Raw genomic sequence first — 25907 nt, 5'->3', positions numbered from 1 at the left:
ATTTAGCTAAAAAGAAATGCACCAGGATCCTGACACAATGGTGCCTCACAACAAAAAGGTCCTTTGGTTCAAGTTGTGACATAGGCATGAGGCATTTCTGTGTGGAGTTTGCATGTTTTCCCTGTGTCTGTGTAGGTTTTTTAATTTCTATTTCTCTCTGCGTTTTCTATTTTCCACTGAATTCAGGTAAACTGGAGGCACTAAATTGTCTGTAAATATGAATGTGAGTGTGAATGTGTTTATGTCTGTGTGTGACTGGCCATCTGCCCAGAGTGTTTCCTGTCTGTGGCCCAAGACACTGGGATAGGTTCCAGCATCCCAGTGAGCCTACAGATGATGAATGAGAATAGATGGATGGATTTTGACAGAAGATATTCTGTTTAAATGGAATGCTTCAGTATGCTGAACAAATTTTATTTTTTTTGTAAACAACTTATTACATAATAAATTAACTGCTGGTTCGCTTTTTTTTCTTCTTCCAGAACAATATAATTAAAAAAACTACCCAAACAGACCTTTTTTCAGAACCAATTAAAAGCACTGCATTAATTTATAGTTTTAATAGCTTTATTGTTAGTACTCTTCATGATATTTCACTCGTAGTAAATGCATTGTAAAAAGTTCTAGAGCAGTGGGCACAAAGATAACATAAGTTCAGGACAAACAAAGTGAAATTAAAAATTTCATTAAATTTATAATCATACATTAACAAAAATGAACGTTAAATCTGCCACTAAGCAGATCAAAGACAAAATTGAATATAAAATTCCAAATTTTGTCTTTGATCTGCTATAAACTGGTTATTTTTTAAGGTTTTATTGACAAGTCTAAAAAATGAAGTCCACCATTTTTTTATAAATTATACTTAATATATTTTATATATAAACTAACTTTATGAATATAATGCAGTTTCCACACTCTAATATAAGATTCTCTGCCTATGGCCCGAAAATACTAATTCTCTTCCAGATTTTTGGACTGCTGTCTGAACAGCTCTGATCTGTGTGCTGTTGCTAGAGACAGAAATTACTTTAAATTAATTACTTTTATATTTAATAAGTGAATAAGAAACTGCATTTGCATAATTTACTGTAAATTGAATACTTTGCTAAATGTGTGCTTTAATAAAGCTGTTTCATTACTCTAACAATAAGTAGTTTCACTCTAAATTATGTTTACTACAATCCATTTATTCTAGTGTCAGTTTTCAAACCAAGATAATGGTAAATAAATAATGATAAATAATGAATCTCTGAATAATTCTAAATACATGTCAAATACTGTTACAATGTAAACTGTTGCTGTGAAGTTAAGATTTAAAGTTGTTAATGTTACAGTACAGGTTGTTATTTCATGTAATCAGGTATATTTTTTACAAATCACAAATACCAATGAATCAAACACTCTAAACAATGTAACAAAGACAATACTGGACTGATTTTATTCTTTTGTGGCACATGCTTGGAATATGTTAATCTGATTGTACAGAAGACTTTAAAACAATGTTGGAAGTCTTGTTTCTAAAGCATAAAATACATTCTGATATCTTCTAAGTTTAATACAAAATCTTTAAAACAATCGGACAGTATCAGTGCAGTAAATAACAGTGTGTTAACCCTCTATGGCATAGTGTTGCCCTAAGGCAACAAACCACTTTTTTTGGCACTCACAACACCCCTTTAAATTTTTTAAATAAAATATCACATTAAAAGTCTGATGACAAGTTTGTGACCAATGAAATTTGAGGTGGGTGTGGGTTTGACCTTTCTTCCTGGGGTAGAACAGTCCTTTTTGTGACCATAGGTGGCTTGATATTATAATATTTCACCCAAAATTGTTTTGGTGGCTAGTCAGGCATTATTTCACAGTATCTCAACTTTAATCAACAACTTGATTTCTCTGAGCTTATATACAGTAAGACATTTACAGGAACCATGTAATACTAGGAAGGTCTTACAGGGAACTTGAGATTTGATTTAATTTTCTTAATTGCCTGAAATGAAATGTAATCCATCCATTATTACAAACGAAACAACTGTAATTATGTAAAAGTAGTTATGACAATTTACTTGAAGGCTAAACTGAAATGGTCCTTAGCTGCCACTTTAGAGCCCTAAAATACAATAATTTTTTTTTTTTTTTTTTTGCTGTGCACTATATGTCCAGTATTTTATTATTTTATTAGTATTCAACAGTGACACATTTAGTCTTCAGATATTCATTCAGAGCTTCTTGTCCTGTTGGGGAGAAATTCATCCAGTTAAAACAATATACAAAAAGTATTTATTGTAAAATAAATAATAACTTAAATATAGTGCAATGACTACTCAAAACAGCCTATTAGATATGTGTTAATTTAACTTCATTAATTATATCATTCACTCAATCATATTTATGTCTTACCCAAATCTTTGCCAAAGCCAGACTGTTTGAAGCCACCGAAAGGAGCAGCCACATCAGTCTTGTTGTAAGTATTGATGAACACAGTGCCGGCCTGCAGTTTTTCACTCACATACAGAGCCTTACTGATGTCACGTGTAAACACACCTGATGCTAAACCATATTCTGTAGCATTAGCCCTCTGCAGCACTTTGTCAACATCTCTGAATAAGGGGGAGATTAAGGAAAAGACAGTTTACAGTGTTGGTCATGTTTTATCAAATTAGTTGATATTATTGAAAAATCAGTACAATCAGTACAGTTAAATCTATTAAAAATATTTTAACATTGCTGGAGTTTATACAGATCGAAACCATGTGAAACAATCAGCAGTTTAGAGGTACAGTAAAGTAGCTTATTTCTACCAACCCATTACTGAATTTGGAGATGATCATGACGGGCCCAAAGGACTCCTCAATAGCAATAAACATTTGATCCTGCACGTCAGTGAAAACAGTTGGTTCAAAGAAGAAACCTATAGAGATAGAAAGTGTAAACAACATTGTATGTTTTCCCTCACTAAGAGTTATGCATAAGCTCACATGCTCTTCTAACCTGGACGGTTCACTTGTTTCCCTCCACAGACTAATTTTGCTCCTTCTTTGACCCCTTGTTCACAGTATTCCACCAGTTTGTCCAGATGGGCTTTGTGGTTCTGGGGGCCGTGGTCTGTGGAACGGTCTAGAGGATCACCAATCTTCATCTTCTTTATTTCACTCACCTACATAGAAGTATTTTTGTATGTTATGAGCTTGAATTAAGACACTGGAGTTACAAATGAACTCATCTAGGTTTTCATAGTATGCCTGTTACAAATGGGCTTAGTTAAATTATTTTAAGAGATTAGTATGACCACCTTTTTTAGTAGCTGCAAGTTGCTTACAAATGCTTGAGCTGATATATGGCCATAACTCACAAGAATGTGTAATGGCTATGCATCATCATAACTGAAAGATACTTAAAAGGTAATCATTATGTAAAAATAGAGATGAATCTATGAAACCATATATATTATTCCTTACCACTCTCTCCAAAAAAGTGTCATGGATAGACTCCTCAATGAAAAGTCTCCCTGCTGCAATGCAGTTCTCTCCCTTATTGAAGAACACAGAGCTCATACCCTATATAAGAAGTGTGTGTGGAGGATAATCAACATTTCTGAGATAACAGCCAATCATTTACATTGCAAATACAATAGTGTGATGGTACTGAGGTAAACAAACCATTCTGACAGCCTTGTCCAGATCACAGTCATTAAAGATGATGAGAGGAGACTTTCCTCCTAGCTCCAGAGAAACCTTCTTCACATTGCTGACTGCACAGCTACAAGATACACAAGCATTTGGATGATTTCCAACTTATTTTTAAATTCCATTTGTAATTAACTACAAAAACTGAAATCTGAAAACCTTAAAATAAAGAAATGCTCAAACTAGGGCTGGACCAGAATATTCGATTATTTGAATATTCGTTCGGTGGGTTGGCATTCGATTTTAAATTTTGAGATTCGAATATTCTTTTTTTTTTTTTTTATACACCTTGCATCCCCCGCGAAACGGTTCTCATTCGCACTTAAATATAAATGAAGAAGATCAGACTGCTGTGCCACTAACACAGAGACAGCAAAAAAAAAAAAAAAAAAGAGAGAGAGATTGAGCAATATTTGAGAGACACTATAAAGTACAGGGCTGTGACTGTCGCAATGACAACCGCGCCTCTGCGTTTAAATGCACGCAGTAGGCTAAACCTGACCACAAAGCCCCAGCAAAAATAATTACCATGAACGTGTCGGGGGAAAAAGTAAGGAGATATTTGAATTATTTATTAATAAACTAGTATTTGGCACAAAGATGAAGTTGACGATCCTGACTCGCCATTTGCTCATGAACGCGCCTTTAATGCCTAAATGCATATTTATGGATTAGGCCAGCTAATGAAAGAGTTTTGTTTTTGATTTGAATTATTTAAATTATTTCTTTACAGTTCTGGATGATATATTAGTCTTACCTTTATGAGCAAAAATAAAGTTTCACATCGCACTGGCACCTCCGTGTTCTGCAAAGTGCGCTTCAGCTTTACTCTCCGCACAAACGATTGGATATGCGCCTAATAGCACACATTTATCTAGGTTAGACGATTCAACTAATATTGTGATATGCTTTAAGTTTTTTATATCTACGGATTTTAATTGAAATCGTGATAACTTGAGAGGGCTAAATTGATCTGTCTGCCACTGACCGCTTGGTTGTTACTTTAAAAAACAAAAACTCAAATTTAACAAATAAAAATTGTTCCAAATATATTTCTAAATTAACTTTATAACCTAAATAAACGAAAATAAATGTAATCACTTTGCTATTAAAAACAGCAGCTGTGTAATGGGGAAGAGAAAGAGGAAAAAAAGACCGGTTTCAGTCGGACTCGGGCCAATAATTCTGATAAGCTGTCGGACAAGGTCCGGGCAAGGTTTTAGGAATTTTTGCAAAGAAAGTTTGTTTAATAGCCGATTTAACATTCTTATTTAGGCTAGTTTCATATTTAAATGTATTATTTATTTGATTTATTTTAGCGCTTTGTAGGCTGCTTGTTCACTGACGGAAGTGCTCAAATAAACACGCACGTTTTTTATTAATGTTTGAGCCTCATTTATTTTGGGTTTCAAAATAATATACATATGTATTTTATATATAGGCCTATATACACAAACGTTATATATAATGTATATATATATATATATATATATATATATATATATATATATATATATATATTTATAAATAATTTAGATATAAATAATTTATTTATATATAAACACCGTGCCATTTTTTTCTTTCTTCTTTTATTTAAATAGCCTACCCTTTACGGTGTCAGTAATTACTGTGATGCTAATTTCTGATTTGGGAGTGATTTGTTTGTTAAAAAATGTTAGGCTACCTTATTAAAAGTATTGCTCTTAAACAGAACTGTGTGTGTTGTATCACTAGCGCAGTGTCCGTTCTCGACGCATATTAGCTCTGCCTGCATGAGGCGTGCAGCTTCCAACTCGCAATGTTCTATTACAATTTATTAATTCTGAACGTGTTGTGTCCATATTGCACCAAAATGCAACACTGCACTCCCTTGGGTCCACAGCAAAAAATGCAAAAAAAAAAAATGCAAAAAAATGCAAACAGAAAGACACACAGAGATTCCTGCCTTTATTAGAGAGAAGAATATGTTCAGCCCCTCTCACCGAAGCTTCGAATATTTGGTGTTGATTACTACCGAAGCTTCGAAGCTCAAAAAATGGTATTCGGACCAGCCCTAGCTCAAACCCCAGCATTGATTAGATTTTAAAAATATGTTCATTCACCTTTTCATTATGTGTTTGCCAATCTCAGTGGAGCCGGTGAAGCCAAGTTTTCGAACATCAGGGTGGTCCGACAGCCGCTGACCAACCAGAGCCCCTGAAATTTACAATTTAAATTTTCAATGAATCTACAAGCAAATAGCTTTAAAAAATTAAAATTGTACTGAATTGTGTACAGAAAATAGTTAAAGCATATCAGTTTCCAGTTGACAAATTTGGACTAAACTCTGTTGTGTATGTTTTGCGTTATATGTACCAGATCCTGGTAGTATGTTCACCACGCCTTTAGGAAACTTTGCCAATGCAGTTAATTCAGCAAACTTGAGTGCAGTCAAAGGTGTCACCTACAATGCAGAAACACAGTCCTTTAATTCTGTGTACATATTGTTTGGGTTAAATATGCCATGCCCATGTGCATTTCTGCTTTAATATTAAATGCAGTTCTTTACCTGTGCAGGTTTGAGCACCACAGTGTTTCCAGCTGCTAGGCAGGCTGCAGTCTTCCATGCCAGCATCATCAGTGGATAATTCCATGGAATGACAATGCCACACACACTAAACATAAACAAAGAAGAGCTAAATGTTCCACACTCTGTCCAGATAAACTAAATAGATAGTAATTGATGTGATTTTTTATGGACAAAAACTGGAGGATTTTTTGTATGGGGAGAGTTGACTGTACCCAATTGGTTCTTTCTTGGTGAAAGTAAGGTTTCGATTAGGTCGAGCCTGGTTGATAGGGATAGTGCAGCCCTGTGGAGAATAATTTAATATATATTTCAGACATACACAAGGACAGTTTCATTTTTTTATTACTAAGACTTTCCAAGATAATGCAGTCAAATTAACTTTAAAGGAATTTTCTCTGTTCAATACAAGTTAAAGGAGCAGTTCACTTGCACAACAAAAATTTACAGATCATGTACTTACCCCCTTGTCATTCAAGATGTTCATGTCTTTCTTTCTTCATTTGTAAAGAAATGTTTTTTTGAGGAAAACATTTCAGGATTTCTCTCCATATAATGGACTTCTATGGTGCAGTTTCAAACTTCCAAAATGCAGTTTAAATGCAGCTTCAAAGGGCTTATCTAGCAAAATGACTGGTTATTTTCTAAAACAAAATACAATTTATATACTTTTTAACCTCAAACACTCATCTTGTCTAGCTATGTGTGAACTCTGTGTATTGCGGTTCATGACAGACTGGGTTGGTACTTCTTCACTGATGTAGGATGATTTTGAAGTTGGAAGAGAAAATGAGATGGGAGTTTTTCGACATAAGTAATTAAATTGTACATTTTTTTTTTTAGAAAATAACCAATCATTTCGCTAGATAAGTCCCTTCTTCCTCGGCTGGGATCGTTTAGAGCCGTTTGAAGCTGGATTCAAACTGCAAGTTTGAACTCGAGGGCACCATAGAAGTCTATTATATGGAGAGAATTCCTGAAATGTTTTCCTAAAAAATAATTTCTTTATGACTGAAAAAAGAAAGACATGGACATCTTGAATGACAAGGGGGTGAGTAGATTATTTGTAAATTTTTGTTCTGGAAGTGAACTACTTCTTTAAGCTCAATCAACAACATTCAGTGCATAATAATTATCACAAAATTTTACTTGTCCCTTGTTGTATTTCAAAGAAAAAAGTTTAAATAAGGTGAATGAAGCTTGAAAACACAGAATACTTTAATAACAGAATATCCTAAATATGACACTGTGGCATATTGTACATCACAAATGATGGCTGATAAATAAATATTCTGATAAATAACAAACACAAACAAACCTGAATCTTGTCACACCAGCCAGCAAAATATCTGAATGTCTGAATAGACATGCCGATGTGTGTTTTGAGGGCAAGAGTATAGACTGCTCCTGAGTCTATGGTCTCAATAGTGGCCAACTCTTCCTGATGCGCCTCCATGAGATCAGCCAGTCTGAAAAATACACACACAAATACACAATCACAATTTAATAACTTTAATATTATGTGTATCACTGCAGAGGCTACATTACAAATAAGCATCATACACCACATATAGCTTTATGTTTCCATTCTGTTTTCATACTTGTCAAATTTGTTGATACATTATAAGAGAATGGTTTGGTCAATAGAAAAAGCTCATATTCATAACTTTTTGCCAGTATGGTCTGAGAAAATTAGAGCAACATTTTGGTATGTTATTCAAACAATTACAGTGCCTTCATTCATTTTTCACGTTTTGTTATGTTGCTGCCTTATGTTAAACTGCTTTAAATTACTTTTTTCCCACATCAGTCTACATTCCATACACCATAATGGCAAATTAAAAAAAAACAGATTTTAAACATCTTTGCAAATTTATTAAAAATAAAACACTTAAATTATTCCATTGCACCCTTATCTGGGACAGGTTAAATTTAGTTTAGGAGCATTAATTTTGCTTGTAGATGTTACTACACTTGGAATGAAGTTAACCTGTTCAATTAAATGGGTATGATTTGGAAAGCCACACACAAATGTCTAACAGCTGAAAATGCATATCAGAGCAAACACCAAGCCCTGAGGTAAAAAAAAAAAAAAGCCACACATCTGAGTTTCACATAAGCATGTATTCTCTTTTACCCTTAATAAAAGAAGTTTGAAACAAACACAACTCTTTCTAGAGCTGGCCTCCTGGCCAAACTGAGCAATTGATGGAGAAGGGCCTTGGCTAGATTGGTGACCAAGAACCTAATGGTCACTCTTGCTGAGCTCCATGATAATATATGCAGATAGGAGAAATGTACAGAAGGACAAACATCACTGCAACATTCCACCGATCTGGGCTTTATGATGAAGAAGACACAGTAAAGACACATGAAAACACACTTGGAATTTGCAAAAAAGCATTTAAAGGACCCTTTATTCCAAGCATTATGTTTGAAGAAAACCAAGCACTGCTCATCACTTGCAAAATACCATCCCAAAAGGACTGAGGGACTCGTCAGAGTAGAAGAAAAGCTCAATGCACCAAAATATCGAGATAGCCTTAATAAAAACCCAGTCTGGAGCATTCAGAACCTCAAATTGGGCAAAAGGTTCACCTTCCAACAGGGCAATGACCCTAAGCACACAACAAGAGTGGATTATAGACAACTCTGTGAATGTCCTCGAGTGGCCCAGCCATAGCTTGGGCTTGAACCCAATCAAACATTTCTGGTGAAACCTAAAAATATCTGCCAGACCCCATCCAAGCTGACAGAGCTTGAGAGGTAAAGAGGTGAGGCAAAGAATGGCAGATAATTGCCAAATGTTGATGTGCAAATCTTGTTGCATCATACCCAAAAAGACTTGAGGCTGTAAATGTGACTTAGCTAAGTACTGAGGATACTAATGCAGTGTACTTATTTCAGTTTTTTTTTAAATACATTTATGAAGTTGTGACTATTCTGTTTTTGCTTTGTCATTATTGTGCATGTATATTGATGTACAAAAAAGTCATTTAAAACACTTTAACATAAGGAAACATAACAAAATGTTAAAAAATTAAGGGATATGAATACTTTCGCAAGGCACTGTACCAGTTCAATACATAAACATAATAAATAAAGAAACTGAATGAAAGAGAAAGACCATATGTTTACCATTTCTGTCAAAGAGACAAACCTAATTTAAAATTATGTCATCTATTATTAAAAATCTGTAAATGATAAAAGTGTTAATGCAATCTATGTATAACTGCAGCGTAAAATGCATGTACTTGTAGAGAAGTTTGCCACGGTCTCTGGGGTTCATTTTGCCCCATTCTCCCTCCTCAAATGCTTCCTTAGCTGCAGCCACTGCTTTTTCCACATCCGAGATCTGAGCTAAGGACACATCACAGATTGCCTAGACAAAAAACAAAATCTGAAATTGAGCATGTGAAAAAGAAGAAAATAAAAATGCAGAGAGTGGTAAAGGAATTTGTGTTCACTATGTACCTGTCCATCAGTGGGGTTAATGGTCTTATAGGTTTTTCCCCCTTCAGCATCTACAAACTCCCCATTTATGAAAAGCTGGTGTGGGATTCGGATTGTCATATTGTTCAGATTCTTTTCTACCTACAAGAGACAAGAGGATACATAATTAGAAAATACTAAATTAGAAACATATAAAATCAACAGTCAGGTAATTCTAAGTTGTTTGCAATACATTCAAAAATTTGACATTTGGACGTTTACCACAAATGCACATCTCAAATTAAAAATCAGAAAAAGAAAAAAGAATTCTTATAGTAATATTGGGGACATTTTCCACTCCCAGTTTTTTTAATGTATTGCAGGCATTAAATGTACAATGAGTGTATATTTGGACTTCTAGAGTTCCTGATATCATCTTTAATAATCTGTAAAATGTTAAAATAGTGCTTGTTTCAGCATTGTATTTTTGTATATGAATTATATATTAGATTTTATATATTATATTACTTATATATATCAAGCCAGTGCAAAAATAAGTATAAGCTACAACTCATTTAAAAGAAGCAATACTAACATAGTCTACAATGAACTCTTCTTCCTCATCCTCTCCTCTCAGCTTCCTCACACACATTTGAATGAACTCTTCAAAGGTTGTTGCCATGTAAACATCCTCATTCTGCAACTGCAACTGTGCCGCCCTCAACTTTACCTCTTCCACCAGCCTATAGTACAAAAATAAGAAAAACTCTTTTGGATTATATAACGGGAAAAATGGGAAAAATAGTATGTACATATATATATATATATATATATATATATATATATATATATATAAGATGAAAATTATACATTCACACATTACCTGACTACATCCATTGAAGCAGCACCAGATTTAAAGAAGTCAGTAGTGTCTTCAATCTTCTCCACATTAGTCAAAATACTCTTCCACACCACCTGGACAAGAATGTAATAAATACTTTAATAATCTATCACATTCTGCCTTCAACACAATTTATTTTTCAGAACATAGAAACACAGTATTTAATAATAATAGGTTTGTAACATACAGACAACACAAAGAATATCAAGGTGACTAGTAATGAAATAAGTGATATATTTTCACCCTCATCTGCTCAGCAAACTGTTTTTCATCCTCAGAGAGCTCCACAGCGGAACTGACAGCAGCTTTAAAATATTGGGATGCAGCAATCATCTTCCCATCCTCAAACTGTAGGTTCTTCACAAGCAACTACATACAAGTACAAACATGTTTTATGTGTAAATACACACACACACACACACACACACACACACACACACACACACACACACACACACACACACACACATGTTGGGTTTACATGTTTTATGGGGACATTCCATAGGCGTAATGGTTTTTATACTGTACAAACCGTACTTTCTATTGCCCTACACCTACCCTACACCTAAACCTAGCCCTCACAGGAGATTGTGCACACTTTTACTTCGTCAAAAAAACTCATTGTGCATGATTTATAAGCCTGTTTCCTCAAGGGGACCTGAGAAATGTCCCCACAAGGTCAAAATCTACTGGTATTCCTATCCTTGTGGGGACATTTGGTCCCCACAACGTGATGAATACCAGGTACACACACACACACACACACACACACACACACACACACACACACACACACACACGTGTTGGGTTTACATGTTTTATGGGGACATTCCATAGGCGTAATGGTTTTTATACTGTACAAACCGTACTTTCTATCGCCCTACACCTACCCTACATCTAAACCTAGCCCTCACAGGAGATTGTGCATACTTTTACTTCTTCAAAAAAACTCATTGTGCATGATTTATAAGCCTGTTTCCTCATGGGGACCTGAGAAATGTCCCCACAAGGTCAAAATATACTGGTATTCCTATCCTTGTGGGGACATTTGGACATGTTTGGAACAACATGGTTAGTGAGAAGTAAATAATGAACTCATTTTAAAGTCTTTAACCTTAGTAGGGCCCAAGTACAATTATGTTTTTGTCCATATGGGCTAGAATTCTGCGGAATCTCCTTGAGACAAAAGGAAATGTATAGCTTAGATTTCATTTCCATCTATACATTTTTACAGTAATACATATGCTGTTTGTCCAATTCACACAGAATTTGGTATTTATCATGACCTCATGACAAAAACATTTTGATTCGGTACCTCATTTTTAGGATTTGTCCTAATTGATTTTTTTCAGCTGTGGCTCATAGTGACACTGAAACAGTAAGACGTCAGTTTAGCATGTTTCCACTGAAAATGCGTATGTCGCTAGGGGCTATGACTTAAGAAGAACCTAACTGTGCTAACTGTGACTAAGGAAGTTGAGATTTCACTCCAAAGCAACTGTATCTACAGCATCAGCAGGAACTTTTCTTTCATATTTTGGTCACACTCTTTACATGTGCTTGAACCATGATGATAGCAGCTTGCACTTAAAAGGACAGTTCACCCAAAAATTAAAGCTGTGTCATCATTTATTCACCCTCATGTCATTCCAAATGGGTATGACTTTCTGTGCTATGTCATTTTTTACTCTGTTTTTAAAAATATCTTTTGTTTTTAGTAGTAGAAATAAATGCCAACAGGTTCTAAAAAACATGAGTATGAGTTAATTATGACAGAATTTTTAATTTTTGAGTGAACTATTCTTTTAAATATAGTTGGTATAGTCATAAATTCCCCCCAACTACTCAGCACAAACACATTCTGCTGAAACTAGGTAATGCTATATTAAGTATAGTTTTTGCCTATATCAATATCAGTTTTATCAATATCAAGTTTAACAATTTTAATAGCATCATTTAGAAACATTTCTTCGAGTTCTTACCATCTTGCCATCATTCCCAAAAAGAACAAGGCCATTTTTGGTAACCAGGCCAGGTCGACTTGACCCAGGGATTTCCAGAGGTTGACCATTACTTGAAGAATGGTCATTTTCCAACAGTGTTGATCCATAAAATGAAACATTCTACCAAAAGAACGAAAACAATACTGTTGCAACAAAAGAGGTTTCTTTGCACATAATCAAATGCATTTGACTAAGGCTGTCTGCATGTGTGATGTGTTACGTGTGTTAGTTAAAACACTCACTTTGCCATCAATCTCTGCCCAGGCTCCAGGTACTCTGTCATTTCCTCTGATCCAGTTATGAATGGCTTCTGCTGGCTGGTTCCAGTCAATCTATGCAACCAACCATAGATAGTTATTGTTTATATTTTGTGTACAACAATGAGGTATAAGCTATACATCTATTTATTGGCTGTTGTGCAGTGTTAGAGAACTCCACCTTCGAATTGTCTTTCTTTTGAATACACTCATATGTGGCTCCCTCCTCTGGTTGCTTGATTCTTGGAGCTGTGCCTGCTGCAATCAATTTGACTGCCTCCACCTAAAACAAAAACACACATACAAGAATCCAAGGGTGCTCTCATGCACACAAACTACATCAGACTAGTTCTGGACTCCAAATGATTCTACATTAAAACAATGAATGGAATGCTGTTTTAAATATAATGCATGGTATACAATAGTTTGCAATATGATGTAGCTGTAGAATTTTCTGCATTGATCCACACCATGGCTTTGACTCCCTCTGGGAACAGGAAGCGTTTGTAGATGCTGTTTACGTTGTCGTTTGGCTCAACATCGCATTCTCTTTGTAAAAGAATTGGTCCTGTGTCCAGTCCATCATCTGCCCAGAATATAGTAAACCCACCCTTTTTATCACCATGAATCAGAGTCCTTAGAGAAACAAAATAGCAAAGATAAATTATGCTAAAGCAAAGTAATTTTACAGTGAAACATAAAATATACTGCCAAGCTCCAAGACCTGCTTTTTTAAAACACATGATACTTTTTTTTAGAACATTTAAAGATAAGGATACAACTACAAAATGTAATGTTATGTGCTGGGGAAAACGCATTAAAGAGAACAGGTATCCTTCAAAGCACCTGACAGCAAGCTGCTTTAAATTATATGCTTTTGGCATACCAGGCACCATTTTCCCATATAGCCCAGACATACAGCATTGGGAGTAATTGCTTCTTGGAATATTTACAAATCAAATCGTCAATTAAATCAAAATTACTTAACCAACCAATCAATCTAGACCTTTCCCCTCAAATCTCAGAGTTTATTAATATATCTTCATCCAAAAAATTACTCTCCAAAATATACAAAATGATATCAAAATCAGACAACGCATTAGTTCTACCAACCACCAAATGGGAATCAGACTTATCCATTACTCCCAATGCTGATTTTTGGACTCAAATTTGCAAAAACATATACTCCATGACTAAAAATGCTAACTTACAACTCATACAGTATAAAGTACTTCACAGAACTCATCTAACTGGGCAGAAATGATTTAAAATGGGTTTCACCTCAGAGACATGTTCACATTGCACACAAAACACCCCTGACACCTATCTTCACGCCTTATGGCATTGCACTTCAATTAAAACATTTTGGGAAAAGGTTACCGACTCACTCTCCAACTTTATGGGATGTCTCATCCCACTGTCTCCCACCCTCTGCATACTAGGTGACATATCCACAATAGATATAAATAATTCAAATGGTCAATTACTACTGGTGTTTCTAACTATCGCCAAGAAAACTATCCTCATGAACTGGAAATCAAGAAATACCATTTACATTTCATCCTGGAAAAACTTATTAACAGAATACATCTCTATTGAAGATCCTCTTTGTCTGGAGTCATTCCCCAACAACACCTTCATCAGTACTTAAACAAGAGGTGGGGGGAGAGGGGGTTAGGAAGAGATAGAAAATGTGTCTAATACTTATTATACTTATAATACTTATAATACTTATCTAATACTCTAATGCTGTTTCTCTCAATTTATCTATTATCTATTATATCTATTATCTTTTTTCTTTTTCTTTTTTTTTTTATAAAACAGATTCGATCAAAAAGGGGAGGGGGGGGAGAAAAAAACAGATTGAAAGAGAAAAAATAAATAAATAGGAGGGAGGGGGAAGTACAAAAAAAAAAAAAGCTTCATTCACAGGGTAAGGGTGACGTGGGCATGGCAGCCTGGGCATTGCACTGGACTGATCCATGCTGAACGTCATAACTTTTTAATGCATCACAAAGCAACTGACTATGCCCTTCAAGGCTGATCATATAACTTCCACCTCCTCATATAATTATTAATGTTGTTGTTTTATTATTATAATCAATATGAGTATATTATAATTATCACTATTTACCTCTTTTCAATCTTATTATTACTATTATTATTATTATTATTATCCTGTACCCACTAAATTACTAAAAGAGTTGTTACCTGTAGCAGAAGTACCGCTTCTTAATATTGTTAACTCATCGTTATCTTTAGGTCATGTCCCAAAACCATTCAAACTAGCGGTTATTAAACCTCTTATTAAGAAACCACAGCTAGACCCTGGTGAATTGGCAAATTACAGACCCATTTCTAATCTTCCATTTATGTCTAAAATTCTAGAAAAAGTTGTGTCTGCTCAATTGTGCTCCTTCTTGCAAAATAATAATATCTTTGAAGAATTTCAGTCAGGTTTCAGGCCCCATCATAGCACAGAAACTGCACTTGTAAAAATCACAAACGACTTGCTACTTGCGTCAGATCAAGGCTGCGTCTCATTGCTAGTTTTACTTGATCTTAGTGCTGCGTTCGACACTATAGATCATGAAATACTCATAGATCGATTACAAAACTATACAGGTATTCAAGGGCAGGCTTTAGGATGGTTCAGATCATACCTGTCCGATCTCTACCACTTTGTTTATTTAAATGGGGAGTCATCGCAGCTAACACCAGTAAAGTATGGAGTGCCACAAGGATCTGTCCTAGGTCCCCTACTATTTTCAATTTACATGTTACCCCTCGGTAATATTATTAGGAAATATGGGATTAGTTTCCATTGTTATGCTGATGACACTCAACTATATATTTCAACAAGACCAGATGAAACTTCTAACTTAGCAAAGTTAACAGAGTGTGTTAAAAATGTGAAAGACTGGATGACCAATAATTTTCTACTGTTAAATTCAGATAAGACTGAGATATTACTTATTGGACCAAAAAACAGTACACAGAATCTCTTAAACTGCAACTTGCAACTAGATGGATGTACTGTTATTTCCTCTACAGTCAAAAATCTGGGTGTTATATTAGACAGCAACCTGTCTTTTGAAAATCATATTTCCTATGTTACAAAAACAGCATTCTTTCATCTTAGAAACATTGCTAAGCTACGGAACATGTTACCTGTTTCTGATGCAGAAAAGTTAGTTCATGCATTCATGACGTCTAGACTGGACTATTGTAATGCACTACTAGGTGGTTGTCCTGCTTCTTCAATAAATAAGCTACAGGTAGTCCAAAATGCAGCTGCTAGAGTCCTTACCAGGTCAAGAAAATATGATCATATTACCTCAATTTTACAGTCTCTACACTGGCTACCTATTAGGTTCCGTATCACTTACAAAATATTACTTCTTACCTATAAGGCCCTTAATTGTTTAGCTCCTGCATACCTAACTAGTCTCCTACTACGCTACAATCCCTCACGCTCCCTAAGGTCGCAAAACTCTGGACTTTTGGTAGTACCTAGGATAGCAAAGTCCACTAAAGGAGGGAGAGCCTTTTCTCATTTGGCTCCCAAACTCTGGAATAGCCTTCCTGATAACGTTCGGGGTTCAGACACACTTTCTATGTTTAAATCTAGATTAAAGACTCATCTCTTTAGCCAAGCATTCACATAATGTATCTCATAACGTTGTAATTTCAGTTACATCTGATCAAATGCACATTAATATTCATTAATAAGTAAGTATATTAATATACTTGGGCTAAACCATCATTTTTGTTTGGTCGGAAGTTGGAACAGCAGCTACGCTAATTATTTCTTTGTTTCTCTGTCTCTGCCACGGGATTTCCATCCCATTGTAACTAGGGTTTACACAAGATTCAGCCCGGATTCAGAAGAAGAGATGATGCCAACCCCTCAGAGGACCGCAGATGATGCCAGCCTTGAAACAACATACAGCACTACATAATTTTCCTACAAGTTGATTACAGCACATAACCATTGCAATTAGTGTTCATCATCTGTTTGATTACACAGTTACTGATTTGAATATTTATATCATATGTACATCGACTCAACATACAGTATTCACCACTAATAAGCTACTAAATATATTGTAGTAGCCTAAAACTTTTGTACAGCTGCTCTGCAACAATTTGTATTGTAAAAAGCGCTAAAAAAAAAGAAAAAAAAAATTATTATTGTAATATTGATTTTTTTTACTTTTTTATTATTATTATTAATATCATTATTATTATTATTATTTTCCTTTGCGTCTTATCTCTCAATTATTTTTTCCCCTTCCCTTCCTCCTCTTCCACTTCTTTTTCTACTGTTTATTCCTTTTTTCTATTTCCTCCTTTTTTCTCTTCTTTTTTATTTCTGCTCTTTCCTTTTCTTCTAATTATTATTATTATTATTATTATTATTATTATTATTATTATTATTATTATTATTATTATTTGTCCTCTTCCTGATTTCCCAACCTCCCCTCACCTCTTCATTACTATCATTAATATTATTACTTATACTTTTGTTATCATTACTATTATTACTGTTCTGATTTGTCTTTCTGTTATCTTATTCTCATTATTATCAAGTATTTATACCATTGTCATTATTCAAGTTGCTGATGTAGTAGTAGTAGCAGTTATCGTAGTAGTAGCGATTGTAGTAGTAGTTGTGGTTGAAGTAGTTGTAGCAGTTATTGTAGAAGTAGAGATTGTAGTAGTAGTTGTGGTTGTTGAAGTAGTAGTTGTAGTAGTAGACGTTGTAGTAGTAGTAGCATTAGTAGTCACTCCTTACCACTGATTGATTTCTTTATATTTATGTTTTATTTATATCTATGATATTTGTTTTCATATACTGACTTATACATGTTTATGTATATATGTTTATTTGCATATATATATCTTCCTTTTTTTCCCTCTATCTCTTGTTTTCCAAAGTATGTACTGTGACATGTCCACCCAGTTACCTTTACATGCACACATGCACACACGCACACACACAAACGCACGCATCTGTCAGTTCCTGATTGTATTGGTTTTGTTTTGCCTGGCTGTTTTTTTTTTTTGTTTGTTTTTTATTTGTTTTCCCTGTTTGTGATCCCAATTTATGTACATCTTGCATATCCTAATAAAAGAAAAAAAACTATTTACTATTGCTATTTACTATTTACTATTAAACTAAACTATTGCAACTATACTTTAGGTACACTTTAAATATTTTGCATTTAAAGACAGATATTATTTAAAGATCATACAGTTGTAATGCCAAGCCGCAAATGGATTCTACTTCTGCTTCCGTGCCTTCCTCACAGAATACTTCGCCACCCATGAATCCAGCGGACGTTTCAAACCTTCAAGCAGCGTTCGCTTATCAAAGCGATCTCCTCAAAGGTTATCAGGAACAATTGACCAACTTACAAGCGGTAAATGAACATCTGACTCACTACATTCGATCTCTCCCTGAAGCAACGCCGAAATCGGTAAGCTTTGCACTTCCGGATAAGTTTGATGGTTCTGCTGATCAATGCAGAGGCTTTTTACGTCAAGTAAAGATATATTTTGATCATCAAGAAGATAAATTTAAATCCTAAGAGCAGAAATGTGCTTTCTTGATGACTTTATTAACCGGTAAAGCTCTTGACTGGGCCGCAGCATTATGGGACAATGATTTTAAACTCCGAACCTCTATCGATTACTTTACTGCACAAATTCGTGAGGTGTTTGAATATCCAGCCGGAGGCAAGAATGCAGCATCACAAATCCTACAGAAGTCACAGGGAGATCGCTCGGCCGCTGATTACCGCTCGACCTCAGGTGGCTGAGGGAAACCCCACAGCCCAGATCATGACAGAATATTGATCATTTTGCCACTTTACAGAATAAATCCCTCATTTTGCCTGTCTTCCTTAAGTCTGATCACTCTATCTTTAAATCTACAGCGATGACTGACTCCGGAGCCGCTCTAAATCTCATCAGCCTGACCCTTGTTGAGAAATTTAACCTGCCTACACAACCCTGTATACCCCCCATTGAAATCAAGGCCATTGACAACACCTCCATAGGAACAGGAATCTCCCAACGCACCAACACTCTAACTTTGACCATTGGACTATTTCACCAAGAATCTATCACCCTCTACATTGTCAACGCACCCCGCCACAACATCATTCTCGGACATCTATGGTTGACAGCACATGACCCCGACATCTCCTGGCATCTTGGTGAGTTCATTCATTGGTCACCCTTCTGCTATTGTCACTGTCTCTCTGCTAGCCCTCAACCATGTCTAACTACCAGTATTGAAAGCCCTGAATCTGAAAGAACAGTTCACCTCCCACCTTGCTATCAAGATCTTTCCGAAGTGTTCAGCAAAACTAAAGCAACCTGTCTACCACCTCACAGACCTTGGGACTGTGCCATAGACCTGTTACCCAACGCCATGCCCCCAAGAGTAAAGTCTATCCCCTATCCCGTACTGAAACACAAGCTATGGAAGAATACATTCAAGAGGCTTTAGATTCTGGTTTCATCCGAGCATCCACCTCTCCAGCAGCAGCCGGCTTCTTTTTCGTGGAAAAGAAGGACGGAGGACTCAGACCTTGCATTGACTATAGAGGTCTCAACAACATTACGGTGAAATTTCGCTACCCACTTCCACTAGTACCAGCAGCTCTCGAACAACTCAGGGAAGCCACCATCTACACTAAACTTGATCTACGAAGTGCCTACAATTTGATCAGGATCAAGGAAGGAGATGAGTGGAAGACTGCCTTCCTCACCACTAGAGGGCACTACGAATATCAGGTCATGCCCTACGGCCTTGCCAACTCATCAGCTGTCTTTCAGTCCTTCATCAATGAAATCTTCAAGGACATCCTGAATCATTACGTCATTGCATACATTGATGATATTTTGATTTATTCCAAGACTGAACAGGAACATATCATGTCCGCACTGTACTCACCAGACTTCTGGACAACCAACTGTATGTAAAAGCAGAAAAATGTGAGTTCCATGTTAAACAAACATCCTTTCTTGGTTATCACATCAGTCATCAGGGGATAAAAATGGATGAAGCCAAAGTGAAAGCAGTCACCGAATGGCCAAGACCCACAACCATCAAGGAACAACGTTTCTTAGGATTTGCCAACTTCTACAGACGATTTATCTGTAATTATAGTATGGTAGCAGCACCTTTAACCTTACTTCTCAAGAAACAACCTAAGAAATTGAACAGGACTCAGGAAGCTAACAACGCATTTATCTCCCTCAAAGAAAGATTCACCACAGCCCCTATCTTAAAACATCCAGATCCCAACCTGCCATTCATCCTGGAGGTAAGACGCTTCTGATTGTGGAATTGGAGCTGTGCTGTCACAACGTCATGGTCAACCCAGTAAACTTTTCCCCTGCGCATTCTTTTCTAGAAAACTCACTCCCGCTGAAAGAAACTATGATGTGGGTAACAAGGAATTACTCTCAATGAAAGCTGCTAATGAGGAATGGAGACACTGGCTGGAGGGAGCCATTCACCCATTCCAAGTCATCACTGATCACAAGAACTTAGAATACATCAAGAGCGCTAAGCGTCTTAACCCCCGTCAAGCCCGCTGGTCATTGTTCTTTACTCAATTCAACTTCACTGTCACTTACAGACCTGGTAGTAAAAACAGTAAGGCTGATGCACTTTCTCGACGCCATGATCCACTCTCAAACACACTCACCTCTGAACCCATACTCCCCCATTCCGTAATCCTAGCCCCAGTAGTCTGGGACTTCATGGATGAACTACAGCAGGCACAACAAGAAGAACCCACTCCTCCAAGCTGTCCACCCAACAAACAGTACGTCCCAGAGAAACTTAGGCAGAGAATTATCCAATGGGTCCATACTTCCATAAGCACCGGTCATCCCGGCATCTCACGCACCCTCCATCTTCTCCAAAACTCATTCTGGTGGCCCTCCATGTCTAACGACGTAACCCACTACATGAAATCCTGTCATGCTTGTGCACAGTCCAAAACTCCTAAAGAACTCCCCTCAGGCCTCCTCAAACCTCTACGCATTCCACAACGTCCTTGGTCACACCTGTCCATAGACTTCATTACCGACTTACCACCATCCAACAGCTTTACCACCATCCTGGTTATTGTTGATCGCTTCTCCAAATCATGCCGACTCATCCCACTCAAAGGCCTACCCACTGCCATGGAAACTGCTCTTGCTTTATTTAACCACGTCTTCCGTGTTTATGGCTTACCCGAGGACATCGTCAGTGACAGGGGCACCCAATTCATTTCCCAAGTCTGGAAATCGTTTTGTCAGCATCTGGATATCAACGTCAGTCTTACTTCAGGATACCATCCGCAATCAAATGGACAGGTGGAACGCCTTAACCAAGAAATCGGATGAGAGGGTGTGGGACAGTGCACACATCCATCTACAAAGGGCCGTCAGGAATCAGGAGATTCAGGCCAATCGGCGACGTCGCCCACACCCTCCCTACCAACCAGGAGAACGGGTCTGGCTCTCTACGAGAGACATCAAACTGCGACTGCCCAGCAGGAAGCTCAGCCCAAGGTATGTTGGCCCCTTCAAAATAATAAGACAAATTAATGATGTTACGTACCAGCTAGAGCTTCCTGCTAACTATCGTATCTCTCCCTCCTTTCATGCCTCCCTCTTGAAACCGGTCCACCTGGATGCTGACCCTGGATCCGAGGTCCTAGAGCCACCACCTCCCATGGACATAGACGGTAACCCCGCGTACAAGGTGAATGTGTTGCTGGACTCAAGAAGGAGAAGGGGTCAGCTCCAATATTTGGTGGACTGGGAGGGCTATGGGCCTGAGGAGAGATCGTGGGTAGCCGCCCAAGACATCCTTGATCCCTCTCTCATCGAGGAGTTCCATAGAGCCAGACCCGACCGACCAGCACCACGACCACGGGGGCGGCCTCATAGAGCTCCAGGAGTCGCTCCTAGGGGGGGGGATTCACCCGAATACTGACTTTGCTCAGCCTCCTTCTGCTTCTTCTCTAGCACTTCCTGTTTGGCCACCATATAAGCTACACATGAGCACCTGCTTATCGCAAAGTATTGCCAGTTCATCTGCCTTACCGAGCGTTTTTGATTGTTATCCTGACTGCTTATCTGTGTATCGACCTGCCTGTTAATTATCGTCTACGTCTCTTGGATTTGCCCCTTTGCCAAGTTTGTTTGATTGGACTGATACCTGTGTACTAACCATTTGCCTGCTCTTCGACTTCTCTCTCTGGATCATCCCTGTGTACGTTGGCTGATTGGGACTGCTTTACTGGTTTGGACCTCGTTGCCTGTTTAACGTTTATGCTGTCTGTCTACAACTCCAATAAACATCCGCAAATGGATTCTACTCCTGCTTCCGTGCCTTCCTCACAACAGTTATCAATAGTGACATTAAAACATATTTTAGGCTTAACATTAAGAAATGTGCATTGTGCATAAGTTGTACTCTAAATAAAGTTTAATTACAGTTTTTATATCAGTCTCAAGCGATGTTAATAGTGTTAAATAAATGCATTTTAAATCTATTACTTTTTTAATAGGGAAATAATATGGGGTTGAAACAACAGGAGGGTGACTAAATTATGACCAAAAAATAAATAAATACATTTAGGTGAACTATTTCTAAATCTAATCGAGTATGTCACTAATCTTTATCTTACTATCATATTTCTAATTACCATGCATACACACATTCACTAATAAAACACAAAAATAACACATACGCACACACATACTAATAAAACACAAAAAGAACACATACACACATACATACCAGTTAATTGCAGAGGCACCTCTGTGTCTGGGCAGCAGGGAGGGATGATAAATGATAGAGCCGTGTTTTGGGTGATCTATCACTTCCATAGGAATGAATTGAGAGCAGAAAGGAAGAACATTCAGTTCAGCACCAACTGCCTTATACTGATCAACCACCTCAGTGATGGCCTTTCCTTTCAGCCTCCAGCGGGGAAACTTGAACACTGGCACGCCATCCTTCTCTGCCTCAGTCGCTGTGGAAAGTTTAAAGATTTATTTCAGTTTATGTACGCATTAACTTTCCTCAAACCATCAGATTCACCAAAGCACAACTGCCATCAAAGAACTTTCTGTAAATAACATGTTTCATAACATTATATATTTCAACCATGTTGGCCAAAGGTTCATAGTGCAACTAATTCATAATTCATTACATTTTGGGGTGTCCCAAAACAAGACAATTAACAACCTGAACTAATCTTGTCTTGTCATGAGTCTATATAAGTGTATGAAGCAAACTTAATGCTTCAAAAACACAAAGTGAACAACAGCTGATGAATCAGTGTCTGAAACAAAAAGGCATGTGAGAAGAATACTTATATACTGCGAAAGCACATCTTGCATAAGTTTCACAAATCGCTTTCACTGCGCTTCACGTGTTGACGTTTACAGTGTTCATTAATGGTTTATCAATATTTTCTTACACAACTATTTTTTCACTTTAGAAGACTGGGTGCTTTCACATCTGTGGTTCAGTTCATTTGGTCCGGACCAAGGGCAACAAATGATACATTGTAGCATTTTTCTGCAGTTTTGGGTCCTTTTCACACCACACTGATTGCTCTGGTCCGAACCAGTTGAAATGAACCAAAATGCAGTCATGTGACAACATCCACATCACTCGTTGGCCAGATCGTGTCATTGAACCACTGATCTATAATAGAGAATTATATAGATCAGTGTATTATTGAACGTATTTTCTAAACTGTTAGGGGCCGTTCACATGTAGTGTCTTTTGCACGCTCAAGCTCGTTATTTCAAATGTAGACGCGCGGTATGCATGCTCAGAATGGAGACGCGCACTACAAGCCCTAGTGCTGGACGAGTTTCAGTGCTTAAAAGGTATGTAAAAATATATTTTTCTAAGAAAATGACCGAACGTTTCGGTAGACAAGACCCTTCTTCGTCGGCTGGGATTGTTTACAGCCATTTGAAGCAGCATTTAAACTGCATTTAAACGGCATTTTGAAGATTCAAAAATCGGGGCACCATTTAAGTCCATTATATGGAGAAATTTCCAGAAATGTTTATCTCAAAAAACATAATTTCTTGACGACTGAAGAAAAAAAGACATAAATATCTTGGATGACAGGGGGGTGAGTAAATTATCTGTAAATTGTTGTTCTGAAAGTGGACTACTCCTTTAATAACATTGAAAGCACTGGCAAGTTGGAGAAACAGCTTATCATAGCTGTACAGGAATAAACATTTTTGAATAAATATAATAGCAGAGCTACTGCAAGCAATTTTTAATGCTGAAAATTCATTTATCCTTTGCTGAAACTTTTGCGTATTTATGGAAAGCTCAGGTCATGGTTGCTTAGCAACGGCAGACGCCACTGGAGCTCAAGCTACAGAGCAGTTTGGAAAGAAAGAGAAAGCGGCGCGCCTAGCGTTTTCCACGCGTTTTTAGGCGCGTTTCTTGTGAGTTTTAGAAAGTTGGGACCTATAAGATCATCAGACCAAATTTATGAGGCTCCGCACCTCCTCACAACTTTGTCCGCGAGCTGTCATGGGGCTATGTTGCTAAAGTGCTAACTGTCAACAAATACTTGTCCTCATCCCATAATGAACAGCACAGCGGACTACGGCAGCTGGATTAGTCCAAAAAGGCGCAGTACTTTTTGCGGTTGGGTCTGTTCTAGTTCAGTTCATGTTCTCACCACAAACGAACCACTCCAGTGTTCGTTTGAAAGCGTACCGAGACCACCTCTTCAAGGAGGTCTCGGTACGCTTTTTTGGTCCGCTTTTGGTGCGCACTCGAGTGCGATTGCTACATTCACACCTGCCCAAACGAACTGCACCAAGAAGGAAAACGAACTCTAGTGCGATTCAACCGAACTAAATAAGGCAGGTGTGAAAGCACCCTAAAATTCTCTGATTGTGTTCCACAGAAGAAAGACAGTCATATAAACCTGGAATAACACAAGTGAACGATGAGAGAATTATACCTTTAGGAGTAACGTCAATGATCCTTACAGAAACAAAGCTATAAGAGACTTACCAAGTGGGTCCACTTTTCCATCTTTATCAGGGATGGTGAATACACCAACAATTGTGTGGCCATCCTTCTTCAGTTCTTTGTACACTTCCTGTCCAAAGAGACTCTGGCCAATCACAGCAATCTTCATCTGAAATGAAAGGAACACAACCTATTATTGACTACACATACAACTACTAGCATATTAGTTACGAAATTAAGTATGAAATAATTTGATGCCATCTTTTATAAGTAATTAATTGAACTGTAAACAAATGCACTTATAACAATGAAAGACAAACTCTATTAAGTTTTCTCTCGTTCTGCATTTCACTTCTCTAGGTTGTTTACTTTTCTTTAATAAATTAAAACTTGGAATTTTTTACTCCAGATATTGTTGTTTCTTATGATAAATTGCTTGTCAAGTTGCTTTGGAATGCATTTACAAGCCTATGCTTGTTATGCAAGACCATGTTCAAGGGAAGGTAGTCTGGCCTACTACTGACTCAAAAAAGGGCTCAAAGAAGAACCCTCTAAACGGTTGCTTAGTGAATAAGTGTTTGTACTGGTAAGCATGAGCAAAGTGTGAATAGGGAATTCACTTAGCAACCTCTATCATGACTGTGCCCTTGAGCAGGGCACTTAACTTTACAAGGGCACAATAATAAAGATGGACTGGATAAAGAGGCCAAAGTGAGCATTTCAAGCCAGTTGACAGAAAAGTCGCCCATGCCCGTTTTTTACAACTCAATGATCTTATATTCACTGATTATCTACATCTGTACATTATTACCAATTTTCTGTAATTAATTTCTCCATTTCTACTGTAATTATTGCCTCTCTCTCAAGTATTATGTAAAGACATATACATTTTTATTCATACAGCTGTATATACAGTTAATAATCCACAAATGTGTATGTACCAAGAGCTCCTAAAAACCACAACAAAATCCTTGTGTGTTTGCACACACTTGGTGAATAAAGCTAATTCTAATTCG

At 37.1% G+C, this 25907-nt stretch overlaps 1 protein-coding gene across 1 annotated transcript in view; it reads right to left on the bottom strand.

The window, feature by feature from the left end:
• Nucleotides 1-1415: 1415 nt before the first annotated feature.
• Nucleotides 1416-25907, bottom strand: part of aldh1l1 (aldehyde dehydrogenase 1 family, member L1) — a 29329-nt gene continuing 4837 nt past the window's right edge. The window contains exons 2-23 of the mRNA XM_073851301.1: nucleotides 24934-25060; nucleotides 22669-22903; nucleotides 13319-13484; nucleotides 13030-13131; nucleotides 12834-12923; nucleotides 12571-12711; nucleotides 10832-10957; nucleotides 10571-10662; nucleotides 10283-10430; nucleotides 9730-9849; nucleotides 9510-9637; nucleotides 7574-7724; nucleotides 6471-6541; nucleotides 6238-6343; nucleotides 6045-6132; nucleotides 5792-5885; nucleotides 3663-3762; nucleotides 3462-3560; nucleotides 2995-3160; nucleotides 2809-2914; nucleotides 2404-2603; nucleotides 1416-2237 (exon numbers count right to left, since the gene is read on the bottom strand). Of these exons, the coding sequence (XP_073707402.1) occupies nucleotides 2182-2237; nucleotides 2404-2603; nucleotides 2809-2914; nucleotides 2995-3160; nucleotides 3462-3560; nucleotides 3663-3762; nucleotides 5792-5885; nucleotides 6045-6132; nucleotides 6238-6343; nucleotides 6471-6541; nucleotides 7574-7724; nucleotides 9510-9637; nucleotides 9730-9849; nucleotides 10283-10430; nucleotides 10571-10662; nucleotides 10832-10957; nucleotides 12571-12711; nucleotides 12834-12923; nucleotides 13030-13131; nucleotides 13319-13484; nucleotides 22669-22903; nucleotides 24934-25060 (2712 nt within the window). The 3' untranslated portion in view covers nucleotides 1416-2181. The remainder of the gene's footprint in view (nucleotides 2238-2403; nucleotides 2604-2808; nucleotides 2915-2994; nucleotides 3161-3461; nucleotides 3561-3662; nucleotides 3763-5791; nucleotides 5886-6044; nucleotides 6133-6237; nucleotides 6344-6470; nucleotides 6542-7573; nucleotides 7725-9509; nucleotides 9638-9729; nucleotides 9850-10282; nucleotides 10431-10570; nucleotides 10663-10831; nucleotides 10958-12570; nucleotides 12712-12833; nucleotides 12924-13029; nucleotides 13132-13318; nucleotides 13485-22668; nucleotides 22904-24933; nucleotides 25061-25907) is intronic.

Source organism: Garra rufa, chromosome 12, assembly GCF_049309525.1.
Source record: "Garra rufa chromosome 12, GarRuf1.0, whole genome shotgun sequence".
NCBI classification, from domain to species: Eukaryota; Metazoa; Chordata; class Actinopteri; order Cypriniformes; family Cyprinidae; genus Garra; species Garra rufa.
Note: the sequence above shows the minus strand (reverse complement) of the source record. Positions and strands in the feature narration are given on the sequence as shown.